The 25,948-nt window shown below is 53.1% G+C and overlaps 1 protein-coding gene across 3 annotated transcripts in view; it reads right to left on the bottom strand.

The window, feature by feature from the left end:
- Positions 1 to 25,948, bottom strand: part of KSR2 (kinase suppressor of ras 2) — an 87,923-nt gene that overhangs the window by 32,170 nt on the left and 29,805 nt on the right. For 2 of the 3 annotated variants that reach the window (XM_074844339.1, XM_074844340.1), the window contains exons 5-14: positions 24,571 to 24,752; positions 15,099 to 15,168; positions 14,326 to 14,409; positions 11,848 to 11,915; positions 10,180 to 10,298; positions 7,403 to 7,571; positions 4,364 to 4,405; positions 4,016 to 4,082; positions 1,776 to 1,824; positions 702 to 1,069 (exon numbers count right to left, since the gene is read on the bottom strand). In XM_074844339.1, coding sequence (XP_074700440.1) covers positions 702 to 1,069; positions 1,776 to 1,824; positions 4,016 to 4,082; positions 4,364 to 4,405; positions 7,403 to 7,571; positions 10,180 to 10,298; positions 11,848 to 11,915; positions 14,326 to 14,409; positions 15,099 to 15,168; positions 24,571 to 24,752 — 1,218 coding nt within the window. Of the gene's footprint in view, positions 1 to 701; positions 1,070 to 1,775; positions 1,825 to 4,015; positions 4,083 to 4,363; positions 4,406 to 7,402; positions 7,572 to 10,179; positions 10,299 to 11,570; positions 11,670 to 11,847; positions 11,916 to 14,325; positions 14,410 to 15,098; positions 15,169 to 24,570; positions 24,753 to 25,948 lie in introns of all 3 variants that reach the window. The other variant, XM_074844341.1, reaches the window with a different exon arrangement.

Raw genomic sequence — 25,948 nt, forward strand, 5'->3', positions numbered from 1 at the left:
CCATACCCAGTTTTGGGTGTAATAGAGACAACAGCTTTGGGAATGGGAAGAAATGCTCCAAGAGACCATGACTTATCTTGCAAAGTCTCCCACCTCGTCGAAAGCAAGGAGACTCCATGGATGGGCTCCAGACCTGTGGAGTACCAGCCATCCTTGCAAGCACCTGGTTTTCCCACCTCTGCTGCCCTTCTGGCCATTTCACAGACCACTGAACCTAACACTTGCGCCCTGTTGAGCCTTCAGACACCCAAGCTGTTTTCACAGCACCGACTCATTCATGAAACCTGGTGTTTACACATGACCAGCTGCTTTATGCAATTAGAGGCTTTTCCATGCTGTGGAAGTGCTCGAGCAGGGTCCAGACCCACCACCCACCCAGGGATCTGACCAGGGCACCATGCAAAAAAAAAAACAACAAACAACCCAGGACAGAAACTGCTGCTCTCACCAGGTTACATCCCTCCTGGTTAAAACAAATCATTCCTGTCTCAAGCTCAGTTTCTACAGGAGATGAATCTGCCTGGACCCACTTACGATGGGTTTGCTATCTGCTTTGCAGCATAAACCACAATAGATGGAGAACACCCCTTTGCTAGGGCAGGGAGGCCTGGCCAGCCTTGCCTACTGGTAACGTTTGACTGCAGGAAGCTGTTTTGGAAAGAAAAAATTATTCTAGCTGAGCACAAGATGTAGGAGCTTACCTGGTGATGATGGCGAGGTGGGGAGGACTCATGCAGGCTCCCATGAAGAGCACCACATTCTCGTGCCGGGTCTGCCGGTACGCCATCACCTCCCTCTTGAAGGCCTTCAGCTGGTCCTCGTTGTCCCGTTCAATGTCAATGAGGCGGATGGCCACCTCCCCATGCCAGCGCCCATGAAAGACTTGCCCGAAGCGGCCCTTGCCAATGAGCTCGCCGATCTCAAGCTGCTCAAAGGGGATGTCCCACTCCTGGAGGAAGATGCTGGTCTGGCTGGCCTTGCGGGGAAAGTTGCGTGCAGAGAGGAGCGAGAGGTTCATCTCTTCAAAGTCATCCTCGGACTCCTGCGCCTCCTCGGTGCCTTCCTCGTTCTGCGGGGTGGGCAAAGGGAGGTGAGTGCGATAAGACAGGGGAAAAAAATGGTAGTCAAGGAAGATAACGTGGACAAAACCCCACTAGCCCACCTACTGCTTGCTCAGACCCGGTTGGGCAGGTACCTTCCAAAGGCAACTGGGTGCTGCATTTTCTGCAAAGCCAGCAGAAACCCAGATTTTGCAAGGAGGCATTTATTTATCCCAGGGCTAAATATAAGAGTGTGACACACCGGAACATTTAATTCATTTGTCCAAAAGCAGCATTTCATCCTACGCTGTCCAAGCTGTGCTCTGCTAATACCGACTGCTCCTGCCCTGGCACCCCCCGGTCTGTGTGCCCAGCCCCTCAAATGGGTCTGGCTTTTCCCTCGATGCTCTGCATAAGCTTTCTACAGGATTTACAATGCCCGTTAAAAGCTGCATCCCGTCCTCACCCTTCACCCCTTCCCCTCCACCATATTTTTAATGCTTCTCAGAAAAGCTCATTAAATTGTAAACTTGAGGGCAGACATGAAGCCCATGAGGGTCCCTCTTCATGGGGTGGGGACACGGATGCCTGGGCAGGTTCAGGCCTGGCCGTTAATTTAATTATCAGCAATTTCACTGCACAGATGCTAAACTTATCTGGTTCCTGTGAAATGTGTCCCAAGATATATATAAAATAAAGGCCCGTTAAGCACAGCAGCGAGCCCAGCCATCTCACCTCCGAGGTGGGCTCCACTTCAATTTGAAGCAATGGGTTTCCTTCCAGGCTGTTAAAAGAATTACTGAATTACCGCCAGGTAAAAACACAGTTAGGTGGGGAGCACGCACGGGCATCAAGTCCTGCTTCCCACAGCGTTGCTCTGCACCAGGACTGAAGGGATCAGGGAGGAGAAGTACAAAGCTCGCTGTTAATCTGGGAGAGCAACCCCTTCCCACCCACACCCTGGCTGTCTCCGTCCCCAAGGAACGGCCCTGGGTGCTCACACAGGAGCAGGGAGGATAGTGGGGATGAGCAATATTAATTATTGCGTTAATTAATATTGGATGCATGAAGTTCCACGATGGATTTGGTGATGTGGGAGCACACGACCAAGTCTCCATCCCGTCGCCCAAAGCACACGGTGTGGAGGATGCACCATTGCCACATGCCCCAGAAGGCATCCCCCCAGCTAACTGGGGCAAGGGACAGATTTACACCCTCACAGCTTTTGGCCACATCGAGGCAGTGCTGGGGCATGCACTTATGGTATTTTTAGGTGGTTTCTAAGATCAGAATTACCTTCCCAACAAACACCAGCCAAAGTGACAAGCACAGTTGATTAGCAGCCAGAAGAAAAGAAAACAGGTTTTTCAATTATTTTTGAGAAGTGGAGGTTTCAAAGACCCTCCCTGCAGTAAGAGCACCTGAATTTGTCTAGTTTCCAAGCTCCCTGGGCCAGGACCATCTCTTTTTCTTTGCTTACACAGCACCTCCCACCACCAGGTCCATGACCAGGGTCTCGCTACACCCAAGAGTTAACAGGGAATTGGGGAAATTCCGTGGGGAATATCAGCTGGGGCAGCTCGGGTGGTTTCAAGCATAATATAAATATATTATAAATTATTATTATTGATAACATAAATAACAGCATCTCCTTTCAGAGACAGCAAGGATCACAGGAGAGCCATAACACTCCCCAAGCCACTCAGACGCAGTGGTCCGTTGCTTCCTATCCCATTTAGTTGTCACTAAAGAGCTATAAATCCCAGGGAAGACACAGGTGCATATACAAAAGGAGCCGACCCTGATATTTGAAGTAGCACAGAAAGCCCAGGTAGATGCAGACGGCTTCTGCCGCCCATCACGATGCACGGGCGGTTTGCAGGAGCAGCAGTCTCCTCCTGCCTGATCTTTAGCCCAGGCACGAATACCTGTCTCCTGAGTATCCAAAGCAGCGTCTGCTATTTAACCCAGCCAAGCCCGGGGTAACCTCAGCGGCTCCCACGAGTTATTTTCAGTGGGGTGAGCAAGAGAAGAATCACAGGTTTTGCATATTGAAAGCTATTTGCCCACAAAAGCCTGCCAGCCTTACGCCTGATACATTGCTTTAGGCAGGGAAGGAAAAAAAAAAATAAAAGGCTTTGACTTCACTACTTTGCCATTAATTTCCTGGCTGTCAGCCACCAGCGGGGACAGCCACTCCGTCCCCATCCCCCTCATCGCCTTCCCCAGTCGCGAGATCTGCCGGACCCCCCAGCAGTTGCCAATGCGGTTTGGAGAGCGTGGGTGAGCCGGACACAACCTCATTGCAGCCTGGAGCAAGACCCTATCTGTTAAACTCCTGGCTTCAAAAATGGCATTTATAAAAAGGATCAGGAAGCAACCCTGAAATGTAAGGCCACTGCCGGGGCGGCGCAGGCAGGAGGACCTCAGCAAATGCCAGATTCGGCAGAGCAGCTCGGACTCAATCTGCCAGGGAGAGCTGGTCCTAACGCCAATTAGATACTGCATTTCAAAACTAATTTCAGTGCAAAGTTTATTGGACTTGAAAATATTACAGGTGAGACTGCAAGAACTTTAATAAACTATCTCAAAGACCCTGGTTCTCTGCTTATAATTTAGTAAAGATTAATCGCTTTGGCTTTGGCTTCTTAGACTGAAAGCCATTTTTTTTTTGACAGCAAAGCGCTGGGTAGGTGCATTGCTGTGGGTTATAAATCAATCCCCTGCCCTCTCCTTTCAATCTTTCCCCTCCCCAACACACAAGCCAGAGCCATGAGCTAGGTCAGGGCGGCAGGAGCACCAGGGGCTCACCCCAACCATCCACCTCAGCTGGCCCAAAAGGCATCCCTGAGCCCCAAATTGGTCCTGCAAATCCAGGGAAGCACATGTGGGTGCCCGGAGGAGGCAGGGTGCAGACAATGCGCTGCCTGGGGAAGGGAAGGTGAAGGCAGCTGGGAGGAGGGGGAGGCACTCACATGGGGTTGGAGTTGACGGGGTGGAGGACCACCTGCGGGGCTCGGGTCGGCGTCTCAGGCACCACATCTGGGGAGAAGAGAGGAGTGAGAGTGGGCTGGGAGTATCAGGAGCTCCTTCCAGTGCCAGGGGCACCCAGGGGAAGTAAATCCCACTGAAAACCTCCCAGCCCTGCAGCATCTTACTAGTGCAAGGTCCTGCAACAATACACTGGTTTTGGGGAAAAATCCCACTCCAGCCCAACCCCCCGCTGCACAAATCCAAGGGTTAGGAGAGCTGGGCATGCACACACCCCACTAAGGGATATCTCAGCACCCCACGTTACAGGAGAAACTTTCAAAGAGACTTACCTGGGAAAATGAACTGCTGCTTGTACTTGTAGTAATGGGAAGCTGGAAAAGAGAAATGTGGGGTTAAACACCAACCTGCAGAGCCAAATGCTGGAGAGACTCCAACCTGTGCCCAGTCCCGTATCATGAAATGACAGCCCCGGGTCCAGGCCCCCTCCGCATGACACAACCCCTCCCACCTCCATCTCTCACCCACAATGGCATGTAGGGTGCCCAGGCCAAAAAATTAAGACCTTACACCTCTAATGATCTGGCTGGATTTTAACTTCATTTTTGCCACCATCAGCTACTGCTCGATACCATTTAAAGGGTGTTGATGTCATCTGCAAAGTCACCGGTGAGATTTGGACACCTGGTTGACAGCAAAATCTCACAGGGTTTGAGTGCTCGACTCCCAGTGAGCCTTCAGGAACCGCTCAGCATTGTGGAGACACCAAGTGATAGATTTGCAGCTGCTCCCCATTTTTGCCTGATCTAGTCCATCTAACTGTGCATTTTTTCCATGCTTCAGAGACGTGTCCTTCCTGGGCTCCCTGTCTGCCTCTCAGTGCACTGAAAGGAGCCAGGAGCTGTCAGCAGCCCCAGGAGCCACTGCCCAAAGCCAGCACTGCAGAGGGGGTCTGGGTGGTGGTACCCTCCATCAGCTCCCCATCACCAGTGGGCAAAGCCCAAGGGCTGATTTGACACATGCGAGCAGGCAGGTCATGGGTACGAAGTAAGACAGAGCTGCTGAGGCCACCAGAGGTTGGCACCAGCTCAGAAGGCAACTTCTCCTTAAGCTTCAAGACCCCAAAGACCATCTCTCAGCTTCTCTCCAGCTTCAAGACCCTGAAGACCGACCTCAGCTCTGCAGCGAGACCTGAGCCACCCTGAGCCGAGATCAAAGGAGACTCAAAGGTAATTCTGTCAGAAAAAGGTCACTGTGTTGCAATTTCCAAGCTCAAATCCTAATCCCCAAGATGACCATCTTGATGAGATCAACCATGGAGAACTTCCTGCACAGGAAGATGAAAGCACAGTAAGTCCTGCTTTGTGTCAGACCAGCTCCCATTCACCACAGGGCTCTGCTCATCACAGGCATGAAAGCAGGGAGCAACCAGCCCCCTGAGCTGCTGGGGTCTGATCCTGCCCACTCCATTCCTGCCAGCCAGGCACCCGTGGCAGGGGCTCCCTGCACTGGCTCAGCTGCGGCGGCAGTGACAGCACGTCCAGGTCCCCATAAGAAGATGCTGCTGCCCACTGTGGGGGTTACTTCCGTGGTTTCTGCTTTAAACAACATGAAAGAACATCTCAAAAACCCTGCAGGGAGGTCTCTGCTCCAGAAGTGATGCATGACCAGATCACCAAACACTGGACCCTCTGTCCCTTCTCCCCCAGACCCAGGCAGGGTCCAGAGCTTGCCCAGCAAGCAGTTTGGGGATGTTAATGGCTGCAGGCCTGGCTATCACTCTGCCGAGACGTCAGGATGCTTCAGCTTTGGCTGGACCACCACAAACTCAGTTATACCAGCATGGAAACCCACACTGTGCTCTCAGGTTTGCAGCCATGCTGTGGACTATCATTCCAGCCCTTGGAGGCTCGAGGGCTGTGGCTGGCAAAATCCCCACCTGGGGAGCAGGAGAGAGAGGGAGTCGAGTCTCTCCTTGACGGATGGGTCACACTGCTCCTCGGGGTCTCAGAACTTCCTCACAGCTCCTCCGCTGTCTTCTTCATGCCTCTCCAGCATCCCACCTGGGCTCCGGGCACTCCAGCGAGCAAGACTTGTGTACAGCTGTAGTCTCTCCAGGCTCACAAGGACCTGTGTTGTTTGGCTGGTGGTTTGGATTTTTTTCCCCAGCTTTTGGAAATGTTTGTTGTTGTGGTGATGGATCCTGCCAGTCAAATCCCCCCTCACCTCCCTCCTTCTCCTCCTCCTCTCTAGCTGAAGGCTTGTCAAGATGGAAGGGAGGAATCACCATGGTGCAGCAGGATCAGCAGATCACGAAGGTGCCATCTGGTTCTTCCAGAGAAGCAGTCCTGACCCTCCTTCCTACCAGACCTGTTCAATAACCCTGGGGGTTTTGGAATGCAGGAGGGACCCCAACCTCCTGGCTGCTGCCCCATCAAACAGGCTCGAGGCCACAGACTAAACAAGGGTCACTGGCCCCAGGGCAGCCGTGAGTGCTTCAGCACCTCAGAGATGGGTCAGGGCCATGGCTCCCCCTCCTCTCCCCTTGCCAGGCCCTTTCTGGGAATGGCTGGAGAGCCATGTGGGTAGCTGAGGACAGCTTGAGCCCCTCCATGCTGCCAGGAGTGATGCTGAGCCGTTTCCCTCCAGGAAGGGACCTTCCCTGGAGCAGCACCACTGCCCCAATGACATCCCGAAGACAGACGTGCTGGGACAGGCTTTGGCACAGGAGTTTTTCTGGCCATTTAATGTAACTCCTGTGTCCTGCAGCCAAGGTGACCAAATTGCCTCTTCCACCATCCCTGAAGAGACTGAGCTCCAGGAGCAGATGAATCGAGCTACCCAGACAAGACTTGAAAGGACAAGATACATCAGATACCCCCAGCATCAGCTACTCCCCACTATCACCCTACATGTGCTACAGCAAGCTTGTTGAACCCCAAAGACACAGTGAAGTCAACCCAAGTTACCCTTGTAGAGGGGTAAGACCTTGTTTCCCATTTGCTGCTGAGGCAATGCAGCGGGCACATGCCATGGAGAAGTCATGGCTAGAAAGGTTTCTGTAGCCTCAAGTGCAGCAGGTTGCCCACAGAGACTGTGCTGGCTCCATCCTTGGAGGTTTTGAAGACCAAACTGCATCAAGTCTTGAGCTCTGACCCTGCTTCAAGCAGGAGATTTGACTAGAGACTCCCAAGCTCTGTCCCAACCTGAATTATCCTAAACTCCTCTTTGCTGCTCCTTTCTGCTTCCAACTTCTCCCCATCCCAGTGTAAGTCCAGGCAGACAAGCAGTTGGAGCAGATCCTCACCCCGAGGACACCCCGGGGCACAATCTGCTCTCATCAGGCAGATGAGGTGGGGAGCTCACGGTACCTGGCAAGTTGAATTGCTTCTGCTGGCGCGGGCACTGCGGGGAGGGATGCAGGGGGGACGGGGGCGTTGCGCTGGGCGGCAGCGGTGGGGCCGGCGAGGAGGGTGTGGAGGAGGTGGTGGAGGAGGGGTTGCTGCTGGAGTCTGGCTGGTAGGGCACTGGGATGTGGTCCTGTGGGACATGGAGAAAAGAAGAGAAGAGCTGGTGAGGGCAGTACCAGCAGTGCCACCATCAAGGTGCTCCAGTGCAGAGGAGCCCAGGTGACAAGTGAGAGCTACACAGGTCATCCCCGTCCCCCATTTCCAGAAGACCTGGAAAACAACCAGAGCCCCAGCTTTGGCTTTTCCAAAGCCTTTTGTATTCACTTTTGCACCAAGGGCATTTCATGCCAGAAATGGGGCTCCTCTGCCAGCCCCTCCATGCTACAAACCCATGGCTGAGGGCTCCCCAAACCCTGCTAGCTCTGCAGAGCCGTGGCCACCAAGACCAGACTTGGGGGCTGCATCCCTGGGGCTCGGTCCTTAGAGACATCAAGGACCTGGCAGCTTCTGCTGACCTCCTATGACCTAAAAACTCACTGCCTCGCTCAGAGCAGGGGGCTGAGCTGAGGCAGATTTGAAAGGATCAGCCAACACATCCCAAGACATCCCTTGCCCTTTGCTGACCCTTCCTAATCAAGACAAGGACAGCAGCTTTGGGTGTGCCTCTCCAGGGCACACTGAGATGGATGAGAAAGGACCTTCTGGGAGCAAACAGGGAGAACCACCTGCCTGGATATCTTAGATCTGAAAAGGAAAATTGAGGCCAGAATTTCCCACCTTGCTCATGACCTTGCCACCCAACTTAGAGACAGTTAACAGGGTCTGACCTTCAGCAGCACTGAGCACTCCCATCTCCAGACAGGTGCACCCATGGCAAGATCCCTCCAAGGTTAGAAAACCTGACGAGCCTCCCCCAGCAGGTAATTTTGTCCAAATTTATTGATTTTTAAATAAGCTGGGCTTTTCAGGAAACCCACATACACTTTATATAGACCATCCTGACACATATGACAATCTTAGCTGGGTAAATTATTTTTTAAACCAACAATGAAGGCTGCTAACAGTATGATTTCAATGGTATTTACAGAGAACAGAATATCTCTAAAGAAATGCCTTTAGAAACATCAAAGTAAGAAGGGGTCCCTGTTGTATAAAGCACATTTATAGGGGAAACTTTAACCAGAATGGGAGTGCTCAGGTCAAAGTCAAATATATAAATATATATACACACACACACACTGTGCATCATCATGCTCTGGTTAGAGAAAAGCTAGGAAATGTGAAAGGACTCCCTGGCAGAGGCAGAAGGGGAAACAGGGCTGATGCCCTTCACACCCAAAGCCTTTATCAGTGACCTGAGTCACTTCCCCACTGCCCTCTAATAAAATGAAACAAATCACTAGAAGGACAGGCACCAAAAAGAAAAAAGCATCTCTATTTCTTTTGAATACCTGCAGTAGCTCTCCAGCCTCGCAAAGCCATCTGCACCACGCCATAACAACACCAAGAGAGCAGATCATTACACTAAGGATCTCCTAAGAGATTTAGGTTTAAAAACTACATCCAAGAGAGCATCATCTGGTACCCAGCCTTTGCTGAGAGCCAGAAGATGCTGAGGTCCAGAAGGAGCTGGGGGGTCCTGCCCGGCTTTGGGAAGACAGGGTTTTGATGACCTGTTACCCATCATGCTGAGGATTTCCCTGACTTCAAGCACTTCCAGCTTGCAAATACCTTACCCTGCGCTACCTCTGGCCACCCACGATAAATTTTCCACTGAAGGCAACATGCTCTAAATTTCATCAAAAAGTAACCCCATGCCAGTTTTATTGCTATTAATGCAGGGCAGAAGGAAGTGAGCCAGGTGCACTGTCAGGTCTGGCTTGACCAGATTTGCCAGAGACATAAACAAATTCTGAGCTTGTTTTATTTGTAGCAATAAATTTGTTATTTACAAAAGTCTCAGGTGGTAGCAGAGACCTCAAAACACCCCAAATTCAGCTTAGATCTGGAGACTGAGAGGCCACAATGGCGCAGGACTGGTGGGACACGGGCTGATCCCATTTTATTTTTAAAAGAAATAACCTCAGCAGATGCAACCCACACTGGGAAACCCAAGGGGCGAGAGGTCTGCAGCTCTGCTTGCAGCACAGCCCATCCTGCCTCAACACCAAGCTCACCCTCACTCTGCTCCTTGAATTAGCACTGGTGCATGGGATTATTTTTTAAATTTAAGTCCCCAAGCAGGTTTTTAGGCATCTCCTACCCATGCATTGACACACACAACAGTCCCATAGCTGTGGATGTGCCTGGAGACCCATGGAGCCGCCTGCAAGGCCTGGTCCTGGCAGATGGCTGGGAGGCTGGGAGATGCCCCATCCTTGGGACAACCCACCGGGGTCTCCTCCTGCCCCAAACACAAGGTCAGGGCATGGCCCCTTTTGCTCTTAAATTCATTCTTTTAGAAATTAATCTCCAAGCCATGCTCCTGCCCAGCAAATGGGATCGATGCTTCACGAAAGGACGTGCCCTAGGAAAGCCGAGGCAAACAGGGTGGCTCAAGCAACCCAACTCCAGTGGCATTTGAAAATGCCACCAGCTTTGGCCCCCTTGTTTGCAAGAGCAGCAGCTGCATGCGAAGAACCAGCAAAAGCCGCTGATATTTCAGTGACACAGGGCCGGGTCCCCTCTGGCAGGGGGTGGGCATGAAGCAGGTGTTCAGGGCTGGTGGAGCAGCTCACCTTGTTGAGTTTGTTGGTTTTGGGGAGTGTCTGGCTGACGTGTAGGTCCGAATACCTGGGGGGTTTCCGCAAGGGGTTGTTGATATCACAGGGCACCGACTCTGTCCGGACTAACCTTGCTGGATTAAGAAGGGAGAGAGGGGAAAAGGGGATGGAGAGGAGGGGGAGAGAGAGGGAGAGACATCAAAGCTTTGAAGGAGCACTTGGGGTCAACCCTGCACTTGCAAACTGCTCTTGAATCGTTCTCCAAAGCAATCCCCCACGGCATCTCCAGCTGCTCGGCTCCTGCTCTGGGATGGCAGCCAGCCTTCGGGCTCCCCCCTGCACCCAGGCTACAGCCAAACCCCTCGGGATGTGGGGGGCTTAAAGTCCCCACCGTGGGATGCAAACTGCACCCTTCTTCCCCCACCGAGGGGCTGCAATTCAGGGAAGCTCAGCAGCCATTGCAGCCACCCCACGAGCTGGGGGGTCAGCCAGCATCAGAAGGAGGCACCATCCTCTTCCTCATCACAGCTTTTCAGGGCAGGGGGAAGGAGCCTGCTCAGAGCACCCTGCTCTTGGCGGAGAGATTTTGTGGGGAGAAAGCCAGCCTGCAGCCCGGGGACTTGGAAACGGGGTGGCTGCAGGGCAAGGCATTTCAGAGCTTTTTTCACTGATGCTGAGGCCACCCTGAAGCCACGCTGCTCCTCGTTCCCATGCTAAAACACACAACAGGCAGCTCCAGCTCTTGCAACATCACTGACCGCAGGTGTTAATCTGAATTTCTGCCCATCCCAGGAGCCCACCTGCCCCTGGCAGTGCAGGACGCTGCTTTCCCTGCCTCCTGGTCAGGGTTTGCAGCACCTCAGAGCATGACAGGGGGGTCTTCCACCCAAATGTGCTGCAAGCAAGGGCATGGGGGACCGGAGTGGAGGCTGCAAAATTGCCCCCTCCGAGCCACAGCATCCTCACTCGCCTTGCGAGGTGCCACCAGCGCAATGCATTTCCCCATGATTAAACCAATGAACATGTTTTTGGTGGTATTTAACACAGAGTAACGGCCTTAAGAGCTCAAAATTCAAAGCAATGGTAATTGGAAGAGTTTCCCTTAGGCTGTCGCAGTCCTCTGGCCGTCGGGGAGCACTCGGCCAAAATCTGGAAGAAAAGAGGTGGGAAGCGACGCCCGTCGTCCTGCTGCAAAGTTCTCCCTCCTCTGTGGATTTTAGGATGGGCTCTCCCGGAAGAGAGTGGGATAAGGCAGGTCTGAAAGCACCACGAGCATCCGCAGTGGCACGGTCACGTCCCCGTGGTGGGGACCCCCATGCACCGACAGCGCCACGGGAGATTTGGGGTCCCACGCGTCCGCCCTAAGCTCTCGACAGTAGCAAAAGGCTAAAACCTGTTGCACTTACCCCGTGCGGTGGGGAATCTGAAAAGAAAAGGAGGCAGGGGAAGGGTGGGTGGAAGTGGTTTGCAATGCAAATCTGCCTCGCCCCGAACAGCTCGTCTCCCTACAAGCGGAAAAAACGGTGGGTAAAATTTTCACAGAGCGCCCAAGCGGTTCGGGAGCCTCCATCCCGCCAGCCGGCCGTCAGCGAGGGTCAGGCTCCCGAATCGCCCGGGGGGCTTTTGAAAGTTTTACCTGGTGGCAACATCCATGGAGGCAGAAGGGGGAAGAAAGGCCCTTACCTCCGCGGTGGATGATCAGCAGGTGACACGGAGGGGCCTCTTTGGTGCATTTGTTGTGGCACTTGAGCCTAGCGGGGAACAGAATAAAAGGCGTGAGAAGCGAGGGCGAAGGGGACGCGGAGCATCACGGTACGGCCGGAGGGATGCGGCTCAGAGCAGGGAGCACCACTGCAGACCGGGGACCCTTTCTCCACCCAGGAAGGTGACTTGATGTAATATTTCAGTTGTGCACAGCCCCTGGGTGCTCGCTGCCTGAGTGGTCCCATGGGCAAACTCTCCCAGATCCCTGCAGCTCACACGGGAAAGCCCACGATTCCCAAGCTGCCCCCCAGGCTGTGGGCACAGGGATAAGAAGTGGTATGGGATGCACACCCCGGCGCTTCCTTGGCTGGAAGGACGCAGGGTCTGCACACCCTTGGCAAATGAGAGCCATGGTGGGTGCATCTGTCCTGATGGGGGGGTGCAGGAACCCCCAAACCTGGGAGGGCTGCACAGCTCTCCCATTTCTCCACCAGCTGCAAGGGACCAGGCACCCACCAGCCAGCTTGAGGATGCCCAAAATTGTCACTTCTGTTGGCCTCGGCTGAAATAAAAGGAGCAGAGACCTGTGCTAGGGGGACAGCCACTTCCCCCCAACCACCATCCAGTGCTAACACTGCTTTACGCTTAATTAAATTCAGGGGCAGCAGAAGGGAAGGAAGCAGCTGCCCCAGCCCCCTTTGGCTCCCAATGAATCTCTGCCATTGTGCCCTCCCCTCCCAGCTTCATTACCAGGACATTTAACAAAAATAATGAGAGCATTTACGGCTACATTGAATATTCTGCAGAGCTTTGCCTGGTTTCGCAGAGCCGGGGCAGAAGTCTATGGAGGGTTTCACCCACGGGTCATACATATAGGCATAAGCAGGCTCCTGCCGCCCTGAAACCTTCCCTTTCGTCCTTAATTAGGGATGGAAACGAGTCCCCAACTCACGCTCTGCTGCAGCAGCCACAGCGGAGCGGCGAGAGCCACGGGGGAAAAGGCAAAAAGGAGGAAAGGATTTAAAAAAACAAGGGTAAAGGATAAAAAAAAAAAAGACAGCAGCTACAAGTCAATGAGCTGGGTAATGAAAATTCAGGAGCCGTGCATGTTAGCTTTTATTACAAAGCCGTTCCTAGAGGGAAAGGCAGAGATTAATTCAGTATTCGAGGCTTGGGGGGATTTGGGGTCTGTTTGTTTGTTTTACCTACTTGTTCCCCTCCTGTTTCTGGGGAAAGCAGTGCTGGGGCTGGGTGGCTACGGCAAAGCCGGCGAACCTAAGTACTTTATGTTCTTCCTAACTTTTTACAACCGGGAAATTTATTTGCTCTTTTCTCAGCGACTACAGGACAGCAGGACCGACAGAGAGCCGGAGCCGCAGCATCGCAGGGGCAGGTCCCAGCATCCCTCGTCCCACGCGGGGACCAGCCCCGGACAGGCACAGCAGGCAGGGCTTGCAGGCAGCAAAGCCTCCAGTTACGTGAGCACTGAATGAAATAGGAATCACCACTTTAAAATATATATTTGATATTATCACTTCCAGAAAGCCACCACCAACTGCAGAGTAACCAGGCTTTTCTGGTGCAGGTTTAAATCCCAATTTTCTAACTCATCAGCATTTAATCAACGGCAACAGCGATCATTATCACTTCATAGCTCTGGCTAATTCAGTTACCCGCAGACAATCGGCGTATTCCCAGCACCCATCCCTAGGAAAGGCAATCGTGTCTCCAGAAGCAGCTTTATTAAGCGCTGATGGCTGCACGATAGTAAGAAATGGGCTACACCGGATTTAAAGCCGTATAAGTGGCCCCAGCCTGTGCCTTGCTATCTTTTCCAGCCCTGCCCAATTTCACGGCCAGCACAGCCCCTCTCCTTTGCATCGCAGCTTAATTGCGTTTTGGGGTGGGTTGGCTCCTTGGTGCCACAACATTGCCAGGAAACAGAGGCCCCAAGACATTTTTCTGATGCAAAAAATAGAGGATACAGCCCAAGGCTGTGGGGAAAACCCATCCGATGCCTGGAGCTGCCCTGCACGGAGGCGTTGCTCTCATCCGAGCCACTCTCAGCCCCTGTCCACCACATCCATCCCTCCATCTCCTGTAGCTAATTCCGCACATAACCCCACAGCGTGGGTATGTAAAGACAGGCCAAGGACAGCAGCGAGCGGAGAGGCTGTCAGGATCTGACTCAGAGCTCTGGTGCAAACAGAGCCGAGGTCTGGTGGGCAGCATCCTCCCCGAGGACCCCACTCCCATCCCCAGCACGCAGACCCAACCTCAGCCCTGTTTTGAGATGTTCTTCACCCAATTTCATGTCTCATTAAAGCTTCTTGCAAAGAAGAGCTGGCAAAAGGCTGGTCAGTCTCCCCGTGCCTGCTCAGCTCCACCAGCAAAACCCTAATTATCCCCCTCGCAACAATAAGGAGCAACACAAACAGCTCCAGCACCATGACGTACTTGCAGTTTTTGCATTTTAAGCCAAACAACATTCCTTTCCCGCAGACGGTGCAGGTCTGAGACATCCAATACTTGGTGGAAAACCTGCAGAGAGAAACACGGAGAGTGGCCAGGGAGAGATGAAGCTGTGCCGCCCCATCCGTGCTCCTGCAGGAACATCTCCCAAGCCATGATTATCGACAGAGCCCCAATTTATCCTTTCCTTGCTGCCCTCAAACACTGCTGCAGGTGTCAAGGCATCTTTCCAGAGATGCCAAAGCACAAATCTGACCCCCCCTTTGGTGGTGCAGAAGGGCAGAGCTTGCTCCAAAGGAGATCTGAGCTGGCCAGAATTGGCATTAGGCACTGTCTCACTGCAGCCCCCCCAGCTCGACTGTGGCCAGAGCTTCCAAAACATCTCCCTGCCCTGGAGATCCAAGCTTCCAGCCCATCGGAGAAGCAGCTGCCCCATCAAATAGCAGCACTGAGACTATTTCTAGAGCTCTTCCTTCTTGAGGTAGATATGGAAGGGCAATAATCCGGAGATGGGAAATTTGCTGAAGGTTGGCAAGGTCACAGATAATACACGGCTTTTATTGATAGCGACTCAAGCCCTATCTAAACCAAATCTGAACTGAAATGGAATTTAAATGGGTTTCTAGGACAGCACAGCCCAGCATGGGAAACAGGGGGAACAGCCCTGAGCCCCCCGCCCCAGACCAGAGATGGAAAGGGAGATGCTCATCCCCCAGCATCGCGGGGATTCGCCCGGCGCTGCGGCAGGGTTGGCGTACCTGTGTTTTATCGAGTTGCCTAGATCTCGACGGGGGATCTGCGGGGACCAGCGAGGCACTGACAGCGTATCTGTGTGGAAAGGAGAGACAGGGAAAACCATCAGGTGGTAATGAAGGCGAGAGCCGGGGTTCAAGCTTTTGGTGAGGGGAGCAAAGGGTGCACGCAAAAAATAGGGTTTGATTGATACTTCTCTTTAGAGACGCCCTGCGGAGCTCCCTTTCTGGAAAGCAAGAGACCTCTGGCTTTGTGCTTGGATCTGTGGGGAACCAGAGTCTCCTGCCCCCACTTAACTGCCCCCAGCACCTGGTTTGGGCCAGGGAGAGAGGTGGGAGGTGATGCATCTGCCCCATGGGTGCTGCACCCACGTGCATGCAGAGCAGGACTGCAAAGCTATCAGAGCCACATCATGATGCTCAAACAAGAAAGGGAAAATGAAGCCGAAACGGCAACTGCATCATTTATTAATAAGACATCACATCTTGCGGTTGCGGCTGAACAAAAAGCCAAGTGTCAGCCGCTTGGAAGGCAATTTAACTCGTATTCAAATAGAAGAACAAGGTAAAAAGCAGCCTCGGCACTCTCCTTCTAAGGGAAAAGGAGGGAGAAAGGGTAACGGGACCTTGGCTGGGTAAGGAAAAAGAGATAAGTTCATTAGCAATGGCTTGGAGTGGGCAGGTAATTAGCAGCACAGCCGTGCTTGGACTCCACATCCCCCTTCAGCCTCAGCAAGGGCAGAGACCCTCCTCCTCCTCCTCCTCCTGCCAGCTGCCCTGCCTATGGGAGAGGTCCTGCCCCACGGGTTGCTCAGCCCCAGGGGGGATCAGTGCCGGGGATTCAAAGGCTGGATTTTCAAGAAGGGATTTGAGAGGTTTCCCGGGCACAAGCAACCAGCCCCGGCACGACGCGAGCCGAGCCACAGCACGGAGCAGAGCAGCAGAGCCCAGCTGCGAGCCCGGCCGTTTGCTCAGTATGCCAGCAAATCCCTTGCTAAATACGCTTTCGATATTATCCCTCCGAGCAGGGAGAACCACTGTTTGCTTTAATATCCCATTTTAATATAGCGGGCGGTAGGGTGTTTTAATTGCACTCTCTTTCTGAAGGTTACATTTACATGCCGCTTCCCGTGCAAGGCGCTGTTAAAAGTCTTGGGAGCATCCTAAAACACATCCATCTCCAGTACCTCCCGCCAGCAGCTGCTCCGGCTCCTTCTCTTATTCTGCCACCTCAGCCCCAATCACCCCTCAGGCACAGCCAGCAATTAAGATGTTGAAGGACTACAAAGTCAATTAAGGTAATTGCTGCCCCCAGCCCCGGGTAGGCTGTTTTACACCACCAGCATGCCAATATTTTTGACCTGTGCCTCCCACCCTGGACTCCTGGACCAGCATCCCTCCCACTACCCCAGTATCTGCAGCCTCCCAGGGATGCCCGCAAGCCCTGGAGACGATGCTCTAGAGAGTGGGACCACTGCACACACAAGCACTATCCCTCCCTAAACGGCATTTTCTCATCAGTAAATCACATTACACAAATAAATTCCTCCTGTGCCCCTCAACACTGGTCCCTGATGAACTAAACACCCAGGCAAGAACAGATCCTCTCTTAGAATTAAATTACAACCTCCACTTTATCAGCTACAATTTATTTCCACTAACTTTCAGCTGGCCTCAATTAAATCCTGTCGTCCTGGGGAGGGGGAGAGGGGACGTAGGCAAAGACGGCTGAGCCTTTTAATTACTTTCTAAATGTGCTCACTGCAAAAATGTATTAAAGTGTATCGGGGATTTTAACCTCCTAACAAAAATGAGACCTACGTGATTCACGGCTAATTATGTTCATTAGAGGGAGCGATACATGAAGGATCGTGGTGCTTAACAATAGACCTGCTGTTTGCAGGAGACAAAACAAGCAAAGCGGGTCAGGGGGGCGGGGGAAGGTGCCCCACTGCTGTGGGGAACAGCCCCAAGGGTGTGGGGGGCTTTGAAGTTAATTGGTGATTCTCCCCCTTAACCTGTGCATGTGAGATGCCCACTCGGAGGAAAAGCTGTTTCTCCCCATGCCATATTAAATGGGGGTGATACCCAAAGGGAAGGTGGAGATACAGCAGCCTCCCCCCCAGCACTGGAGGAATATTCTCATCAAAACCCCAAAATTGCCACAATTAGAGGTAATTGCAAGGAAAAAAAAAAAAACCTCATGGCCACGGGAGCACATCTCACCTCTGGGGGGGGGACCAGGCTTTGTTGTAGGGACCCCGTGATGGAGAAATGCCAACCCAAGGTGCTGCAGCTGTCCCCACAGCAGTGGGATAAGTTGACCCTCGCGAGCTTTGAAGCATGACAGCCAGCTGCCCGCCTCCCGCCACCCTTCTGCTTCTGGCAGCTCCCTGCCCCATGCTAACGACCCCGCGCTAATGACCTGCCCTGCAATGATTGATGTCTCCTGACCTCCCCTGCCCGGGTGTCAGTCATTACTTATACGTTTATCACCAGCAACCGCCTTTATGGCTTGAAAATCAGAGCTCTCTTAGCCGTAATTCCCCTTGCACAAGTGTGGGAGGGCAGGTTTAGGATATTTTTTTCACCCCTCTCCTCCTCTGAGGTGGTATTTAATGGGCACAGGTGTAATTTCCCAGGGAAGAATGCAGCTGGTACCCACTGAGCAGCCCAACGGGGATTTCCCAGCCGAGCACCCATCCCTTTCCTGCCTCCCTCATCACCCAGAGGGGCCCTCAAAGGCCAAACCCTGCTCCCTAATGTCGTGACACTTCCCAATGCCACCCAACACATCAATCCTCGCAGAGCGGCACAGACCCCACAGCCAGGCACCTGATGCCAGGGGATGCCACCCCCCAACCCGAACACCCCAAAACCTCTGCGCTTTCCTTCGCTGTAGCATCACGCCGGCAAAGGTTACGGCTCCTGCTCTGCGCAGCACAGCTTATCCTTGAGTCAACAGCCTGTGCTTGATGGGATCAGATGTGCTGCGAGGAGAGCAGGGAAGGGGGGAAACCGCCTGGGCGGAGGGTGACAGCCGCCTCCGGCGCGTCCCTGACAGCCGACACGGGAGAAGAGCCCTGCCGCCCGGCTCCCCAGCGGTGACAGGCAGCTGTGACAGCCACTGCTGGTCCCTGAGTGGCACCCGCGCACCTCGGAGGTGACGGGGACCAGGATGCTGCCTCGGCCGTGACGCCCTCCTCACCCCCACTGCCATCCCGACAGCTCCCCGGTGCCTTCCGGCTGCTGGTGCAGATGTTTCCCCTTCACTCTCTGGCTGGGAGCTGGGATGCCTGGGCATCTCCTGCATGGAGAAAAGTAGTCAGAGCTCCCCTGATTCATTTATTGTGGGTTTTCACCCTCCCTGGGGGCAGATCAGGAGGGCAGTGATGCCCTCAGCAAGCCCAAACACCCTCACCAAATACACCAGGAGCATCATCTGAGGCTGGCAGCCATGCTGAACCACACCGATGGGGACCATATTTTGGCACGATATCCCCCTTACTCATCTCCTGGCACCTTTTTGGATGCCCAGGGAATTGGTGTGAACATGTTATCCATCACAGCGACAGCCCGATAAACAAACCCTCCTCCTCCTACTACAACAAACAGCGTCAGGCGATGTTCACATTATGAATGGGATGGATAAAATCGATCGAAGTGAACTTGGAAAGCATCCCAGGATGAATCACCGTGAAGCCAAGGAACTTTGGACTTTTTTGTAGACATCCTACAGACCCGTGTCTACCCCAGGCAGCCACCAAAACACTCCCAGTGCCAGGCCTGAGGCGGTTGAGTCCCCTGGAGACATTATGGGGAGACACTGGGATGCAGCCTCCTCCCAAAACAGTTCAACAATCACCTGGAAGACAAGCATGACAGGTCCAGTGTCAGGTATATCTCTACCACTCCACCCCCTGGCAGAAATCACAGCCTGGGGGTATATCACGATGGTGATGGGGGATGCTGGCAGAGGTTACTGCCTGCATGGTCCCAGCTAGGGGGCCAAGCACACTGGCGAGCTGCTCCACAGCAAAGAGTGCGCCCAAGCGCGCAAAGTCCCTCCACAAGACACTTCAGTCCTCGCTCTAGCTGGTTTTAGGGACAAAATAGGATGGGAGAAATCCCCAAAGAGCTCAGCTGCAGCAGCAAAGGAAGCTGCAGCAATGCTCGGAGTAGCAGCACCGGCAGCTTTCCCCCAACATAAGATCCATGCAGGATTCAAGCTAAAAAGGGAGTCAGCCCGCCCGCTCTGTTGGTGCACACGGCAAATATTCTGCACACAACTGTAGCCAGGTCCAGACCCAGCGATGACCCTGCCGTGTCCCTCCTGCGGGTCGAAAGATGATCCAACGGGTTGAAACGAAACCTCAGCCCTTGCAGAAGGGATCATCCAAAGCAGGCAAAGAAGGCAGAGCTATTCTCAGAGCATCTCGCTAGTAAGAAAACAGAGTCACTTTATAATCCCGGCAGTTCCTCTTCGCAGCGTGACAATCCTATTTATACAGACGAAATGTCATGTTCAGGCGCTTCGCTGGCTTAAATACTCGCATTGTGATTTTTTCCCCCCAATTCACAGCCTTGCAGGGTCAATTAGGCTTACCCAGACAAAGCTGTATTCTTCAGCTCCGCACAGCACTGCCGGGGTAGGAAACCCTCCAGTGCCTCACTGCCAGCTGGAGCAGCCCAATGGCAAGGCAGCCAGCTGTGGCCAGCTGTGGCCTGCAGGGAGCTCCCAGCCAGGCTGCCAACACGGCTGTGGAGTGCTCGCGCCATGGCTTGTACTGGCAGCAGGGCAGGTTCAGGGAGGAGAAAACCACTGATGGTCACACAGAAATGATGTCCTGCTTGGGAAGTCCCCTGCTGAAGGTAGTTTGGGCCATGACAGTGTTAAGGAGCAGTCTCTTCCCACAAAACCACCCCCAACATCGGGGACAGGATGCCTGCAGAGAGGGGCCATGGTCCAAATGGCACTGATGCTTGTACACGTGGCCCATGGCACCTTCAACACCAGCATCAAGCTCTTGGGTCCTGCCTGGGCCTTCCAGCACAAGGGCTGGATTTAGGGCTCCTGGATTCCCAGAGCAGGGCTCGATCCACTGGACATTATCTTGAATCCCTCTCCACCAGCCATACCTACCCAATGCCAGCCCTTCTGAGGGCTCTTTTGCAGATGCTCAGAGGCTGAAGAAGTGCAAGGAGCTCTGGTGGCATCTCAGCACTTGCCCCTTGCTTGGCCATCACTGGTTGACCACCCAAGCCCCACGTAGGCACAGCCAGGCTGCTTCCCAGGGCAGAAAGTCAGCGCCATAAACTGCAATGTGCTTGGCCACAAAGCCAAGAGGCAGAGCCAGTACCAGGATCCAGGAGAAGTGACCCACCAGGGACACGGCCAGAGCAACACCAAAGGCAGCTGTGGATGCAACAGAGCTGACGTGTAGGACTGGGCTGATGCACCCAGCCAGGAGCCAAGGAGAGGGGAGGTGGGCATCACTGGACACCACATTAAAACAGCCATGATCAACTCTTGAGGGCCAAGACAAAGGCTTTGAGTGGTCACTGCTCATAACTCCACATACCAGGGGATGTTTCATGGCTCTTGTCTTGTTCTCAGGCCACAGAAAGAGCCTCTCCACTGTGTGCTGTGCAAAGGTGTTCAGCGATGTCCCTGCATGAAGAAGCCTCTCACAGAGCTTCAGTTTATGAGGCACTGGGGACAGATGATGGGTTTTTCTCTCCTGGTACACACAAGGTCTTGTGTCAGGTTGCATTGACTGCTCCTTTCCTTCTGCAGGGTTAGACACCAGCTGGAGAAAGGGCAGCAGCAAGGATGTTCCCTACACAGCCATGTGCCCAGGTGATCATTTTTCTGTCCTAGCACAGCAAAGCCACACACTGCCTTTTTTTGCCCTTCCCTTTCATCCCCTGCTGTTTTAAATAGTCCAGGACGGAAACGATGTTATTGGCTCATCCTGGAGACCATTGAGCAAGTGACCTGATCTGGATGCACACAGTGACAGTGGCCTGGCTGGCCTTGCAGTGGGGAGAGGACAGGCAGAGGACACAGCCCAGGAGCAATGCCAGCCACCTCCAGGACACCCAGATAACAGAGACACAAACAGGACCTACCAGTCACGAGCCTTTACAGCAAAAAGAAGATGCAACCTGATTTCTGGGTGCTTGTAGCCAAGTCACCGGGTGTTGAGTCCTAAATCCTATTTCAAAGTAACAACACGTCTCTGGTGGTCACTTGTTCACCAGGACTGACCAGATGCACCAAGAGAGAGTCCTGGATGGAGCCAGGCAAACCATCTTCTGTCCCTCAGCCATGGGGCTGGGCTATTTCAGGGCCGAGCTAGAGCTCAGAGGCACCCTAAAAGTCTTTACTTCCCCACTCTGCTTCCCCCCCAAGGCTGCTAAAGAAAAATCAATTCAAAACCAAAATTCACAGGGATCCTGGCCTTGCATGAAGGGGACTTCATCCCTCCAGCAAGATTTGTGCTGCAGGAGAAAGAGGCTCCTTCTGCAGCTGGCTGCCAGCCCTTACGCTCTCACTCCACGTCTGTGAAAATCCATTCCCATCAGGGCAAATCAGCTGTTAAAAATAAGAGAAAAGCATCCGATCAGCACCAGAGATGATTCAGATGGGAGCATGCTCCTGCCACAAGCAGCAAGATGCGCTGGCTGTTGAAAAGATATCATTGAGAGACAGCCGGGGAGAGAGGGGTCTCGCCAAGGGCTCGCTGGGCTCCTCTCCCGCATCTCAATCTGACAACAATAATATTTTTTTGTTTCAGTGCTTAAGAAAGTAATTTCACATCAATCCAGAGCATACCAGGTGCTGCCATGCTGATCCCACAAAAGAAAAATGGAAGAGGCATTTTTCTGTTTAAAAGCTTAAGTACCCATGGTCATAGGGATGGGATATTGTGGAGAACTCAGCTGCCAAACTGTATCTGTGCCTCAAGGATGGGGATGAGGACAGGTAGGTCCTTGGGATGCAGAGTGGGCTTGATGCACCAGCTCACACCCTTGGTGAGCCCCATGGAGCTCATCCAGCAGCACATGGGAAACTCATTGCACTTGAAAGGCAATGAGAAATAGTGGCACCCCAGGAGATGGGGCGAGGTGTGACCCCCAAACCATGACCAGCGCTTCTCATAGGACCAGCAAGAACAGCAGCAAGATGAGAGCCACCCAGTCCCCACAGCAGCAACAGCAGGCATGAGGAAAGCTGCAGAGATATCTGCTCCTCCCCACAAATAAATTCACCTCTGCACCGCTTGGCATAACTCATCTTCCCCTTGCAAGGTAACGAACCCCGGCATCAAGCTCCATTAAACCCCATCTCTCTCCCCACAGGGCCATGCTCAGCACCCGGCTGCCGTGCACAGGATGGGGCTGCTCTTCCCACAGGGTCACAAACTGGAAAGCAAACGTGGAAGCAGACAGAAACCTGGGACGCAGCTTGAGGACAAGGCCACCAGTACAGAAATGATGCAGAAACACAAGAGAGCTAGAAAAACTACAATCTAGAGGGATTTTTTTTGCCTTGCATCAAATTTCCCCACAGGTCCCCAGGAGCGAGGATCGCTGAGGGCCTGGATGCTGATCCTGCGAGGACCAAATGGTTTCGCTGGTGCTAAAACTTCTCAACAGGGATCAACCAGCTTGTGCAACTAAGCCATTCTCTCCACAGCTCATGTCTAGCCCCGAAAACAAATATTCACAGCAGCTGAGAAAGTTGGAGGGCCAAGGGAAATGAGAAGAGACACCTTTCCAGCAGCATTAGTCACTTGATAGCCCATCACTTCTCATTGCATCACATTCCTGCGATGCCACATTACATCAGGTTATCACTCCACGGGATGTAATCCAACGCTGATCCGTGAGGAACCTTAATGCAACAAGACACGGCTGAGGTTTGCTGAGAATGGATTTTATTTCTTGGTTTCTGGTCTGCTAGTCCCCATCATTCTGGGCTGCACACTGAACTCAGATGATGCTGCAGGGGAAATAGAAATGCAAAACTACCCCTTGCTCCAGGCAAATCTGCTGGCTATGCCAGTGATAGTCAGGCAGTTGGACATCTCCAGAACAATCATCGCCTGCCTGCAGAGCTCCTACCAGGTCCCACTGTCCCCAAAGCCAAAGAAAGGGGAGCAAAAGGATGCCAGAAATGGCTCGATGACCCTTCAACAATCCTAAACAGCAGCTGACTGGCATAAATAAACGAATAAATAAATAAATCATGAGGTTTTTGCTTTGCAGATGGCTGGGAGAGGCATGGCTGTGGGGATGAAAGCAGGGCAAAGGAACTGCCCCATCACACCAGCACCCGGTGCCTGCAAAGCAGTGCTGGGGCAGCCAGTGAAGCCATCCCAGTGCTGCTTCCCACCCCGGTGAGAACTACGGTGAGGAGGAAAACCTGCCAGTGACAGGGAGCTGGATGGGCAGGGAGGGGTGTTGCTTGCTTTCTCAGCCAAGAGCCGAGCAGTAAGAATGACTGGAAGAACCCAAAACAAGCCAGAAAGACCACATTTTGGGAAAGCAAACAAGGGAAGAGTCTAGGGAGGGGAAGGTGGCAGAAAAACAGCCTGAAGATGGAGTTGGAGGAAGTTTTTAGCTGAGCAACATGAGGCAAGGGGAGCTCCCCCTCCCCACAACAGCTCTTGGCATGCAAATCACTTCCAGCAGCTGCCACGGGTGTTCTGGGAGGGTTTTGTTTAGGCTGGGAGCCACGCCTAGATTGTAAAAGCTTCAATTCTTGCAGAATTAACTGGGGCACCCGTCTGAGACCAGGAAATAAGGGTCAGGCTGTTTCTGTCCAGCCAGCAGCAACGCCCTGGATGAGCTCATCGACCCAAATCCACCCATTGAGTCCCACCACCAGCATCTCCTGGAAGAGGGCAAACCCCTCTCCTCAGGCTCCATGGGTCTGCACCAGACCTGTCTGCATCAGGGCCATCATCAGCTCAAAACCCTGCAAGCAGGAGAGGTCTGAAATGCAGCCTCCTTGCACGAAAGTAAAGCCACTGCTGGATTTACAAAGGAGCCCTTGGAAAAGTCACTCTCAAGTGACAGCCAGCCATCATCACCAGCCCAGGCAGCACGGCAAGGCTCATGGCTTTTCCAAACGACAGTGGCCACCCTCCTGCACCCATGTTACTGCGATACAGGAGCTTATCTCTTTGCATAAATCAACGTTCAATATGACAGTGGGTTTATATATATACAGACATATAAATTCAGGTTTCCAGTCTTATATTTTGCCAGAAGCACCCACATATCTCTAAACACTGACGCAAGGCACCTGCACAAGGGCTGTGCTCACTGTGCAACACTTGACCGATGTCCTCCAGAGCATCAGTGCACCGGCAGACGCCCCAAGTATCCCAACGGTCACGTCCTCTGCTTGGCATCAACCATCACCCACCCCATGGAAGGAGGACCTGAGGGGGCCGCTTGGACTTACTTGCTGAGAAGGTGGCTTCAGTGTGGACAGGAGGGGTGGAGGGGAGGAAAGGCGGGTACCCCACAAAGAAGGAGCGCAGGGAGCGCTCAGAGAGGAGCGGGGAGCGCTGCGCGGGGATGTTCTCGCAGCTCCCCACGCTGTTGTGGATCTTGAGGTTCAAGGGCTTGTTCTTCTTCTTGACTCTGGAAGGAATAAGGAGAGAAAAAATGGAGAGAAAAGTGAAGGGCAAGAAACCCAAGGGGAATGTTCTCACTGGTGGGGACGAGTGAGCGATGTACTGAGGGAGTGGTGGCACCCGTAGGCTGGCTGCTCACGTGGGGAGGTGCTGCGCCACCCTGTGAGCTGATGTGATAATTAAACCCATTTCCCTACAAGAACTTTGAATCCCCATCATTAAAAAAAGGCAAGTTTCATTAAGGAACACATTGCATTCAAGAGCTCTTCCTCTTGCAAAAACTGTCTGAAAAGGGTTGGTTGGTCCAAAAGCCCCATCACCCCCAGCCTTGCCAGCCTTACTGCATCCCCAGCCAGCCCACCAGCCTTCCACATCACCCCTCAGTGCCCCAACCCAGGAGATTTCCAACACAAACCCGCCTGTGTGGACCTTGCGGATGGTTAAAACGCGTGCTGGCTGTAACGTCTGAGTCCTTGAACATCTTCTTACAAGACCCCAGGTTGTCCCATTTGGGGCCAGGAAGGCTGGATGTGCTGCTCTGCCCATCTTTATATCAGGTCAGAGGCTGTCAGCACGGGGTAGGGCTTGTTCTCCAAGGAGCTCATCTGCATCCTTAAACACAATCCATTACTACCAGCCCCACCTCAAATGGGGGAAACTGAGGCATGGAGGGATTATGGAGCAGATTCAAACTGCTCGCTACAGCACCTAAAATGGACTTGGCACTCGCAGTGCTGCTAAACTCGAGAGATACTGTTAAGCTTGAGAGATGCTGCTGTCTGTGCATCACGGCAGCGCTGGTCCCAGCTCTTTCCCACTGGGAGTGAGGCACTGGCACCCAGATAACCGTCGCCCTGCAGCACTCAGCACCTGCTCCAATTTTGTCATTTAATGTCACCTACATTCATTTTAGGGGCCAAGCAGAGGAATTGAGTACAACTGAAGGGTGGACTGCAGTGGAGCGTGACACCCAAGGCAAACGCTGTGAGCAGCCCCAACAGAAATCCAGGGAACAACCCACCGAGGCACCGGACTGTGGTGCAGACAACTCTAAGCACTGGGAAATGTTCATCAGAAACAAAATGCTGCAGATTAGGTGGGTACAAGACATCCCCCTCTCACTTATCAGTCCATTTTTCTGCCTGCCTTGCACTGTGACAAGGACCAGCCATCACTTTGGTGGCTCAGGTGGGCTCAAAGCAG

The sequence above is a fragment of the Strix aluco genome, chromosome 18 (genome assembly GCF_031877795.1).
Source record: "Strix aluco isolate bStrAlu1 chromosome 18, bStrAlu1.hap1, whole genome shotgun sequence".
Classification (NCBI taxonomy): domain Eukaryota; kingdom Metazoa; phylum Chordata; class Aves; order Strigiformes; family Strigidae; genus Strix; species Strix aluco.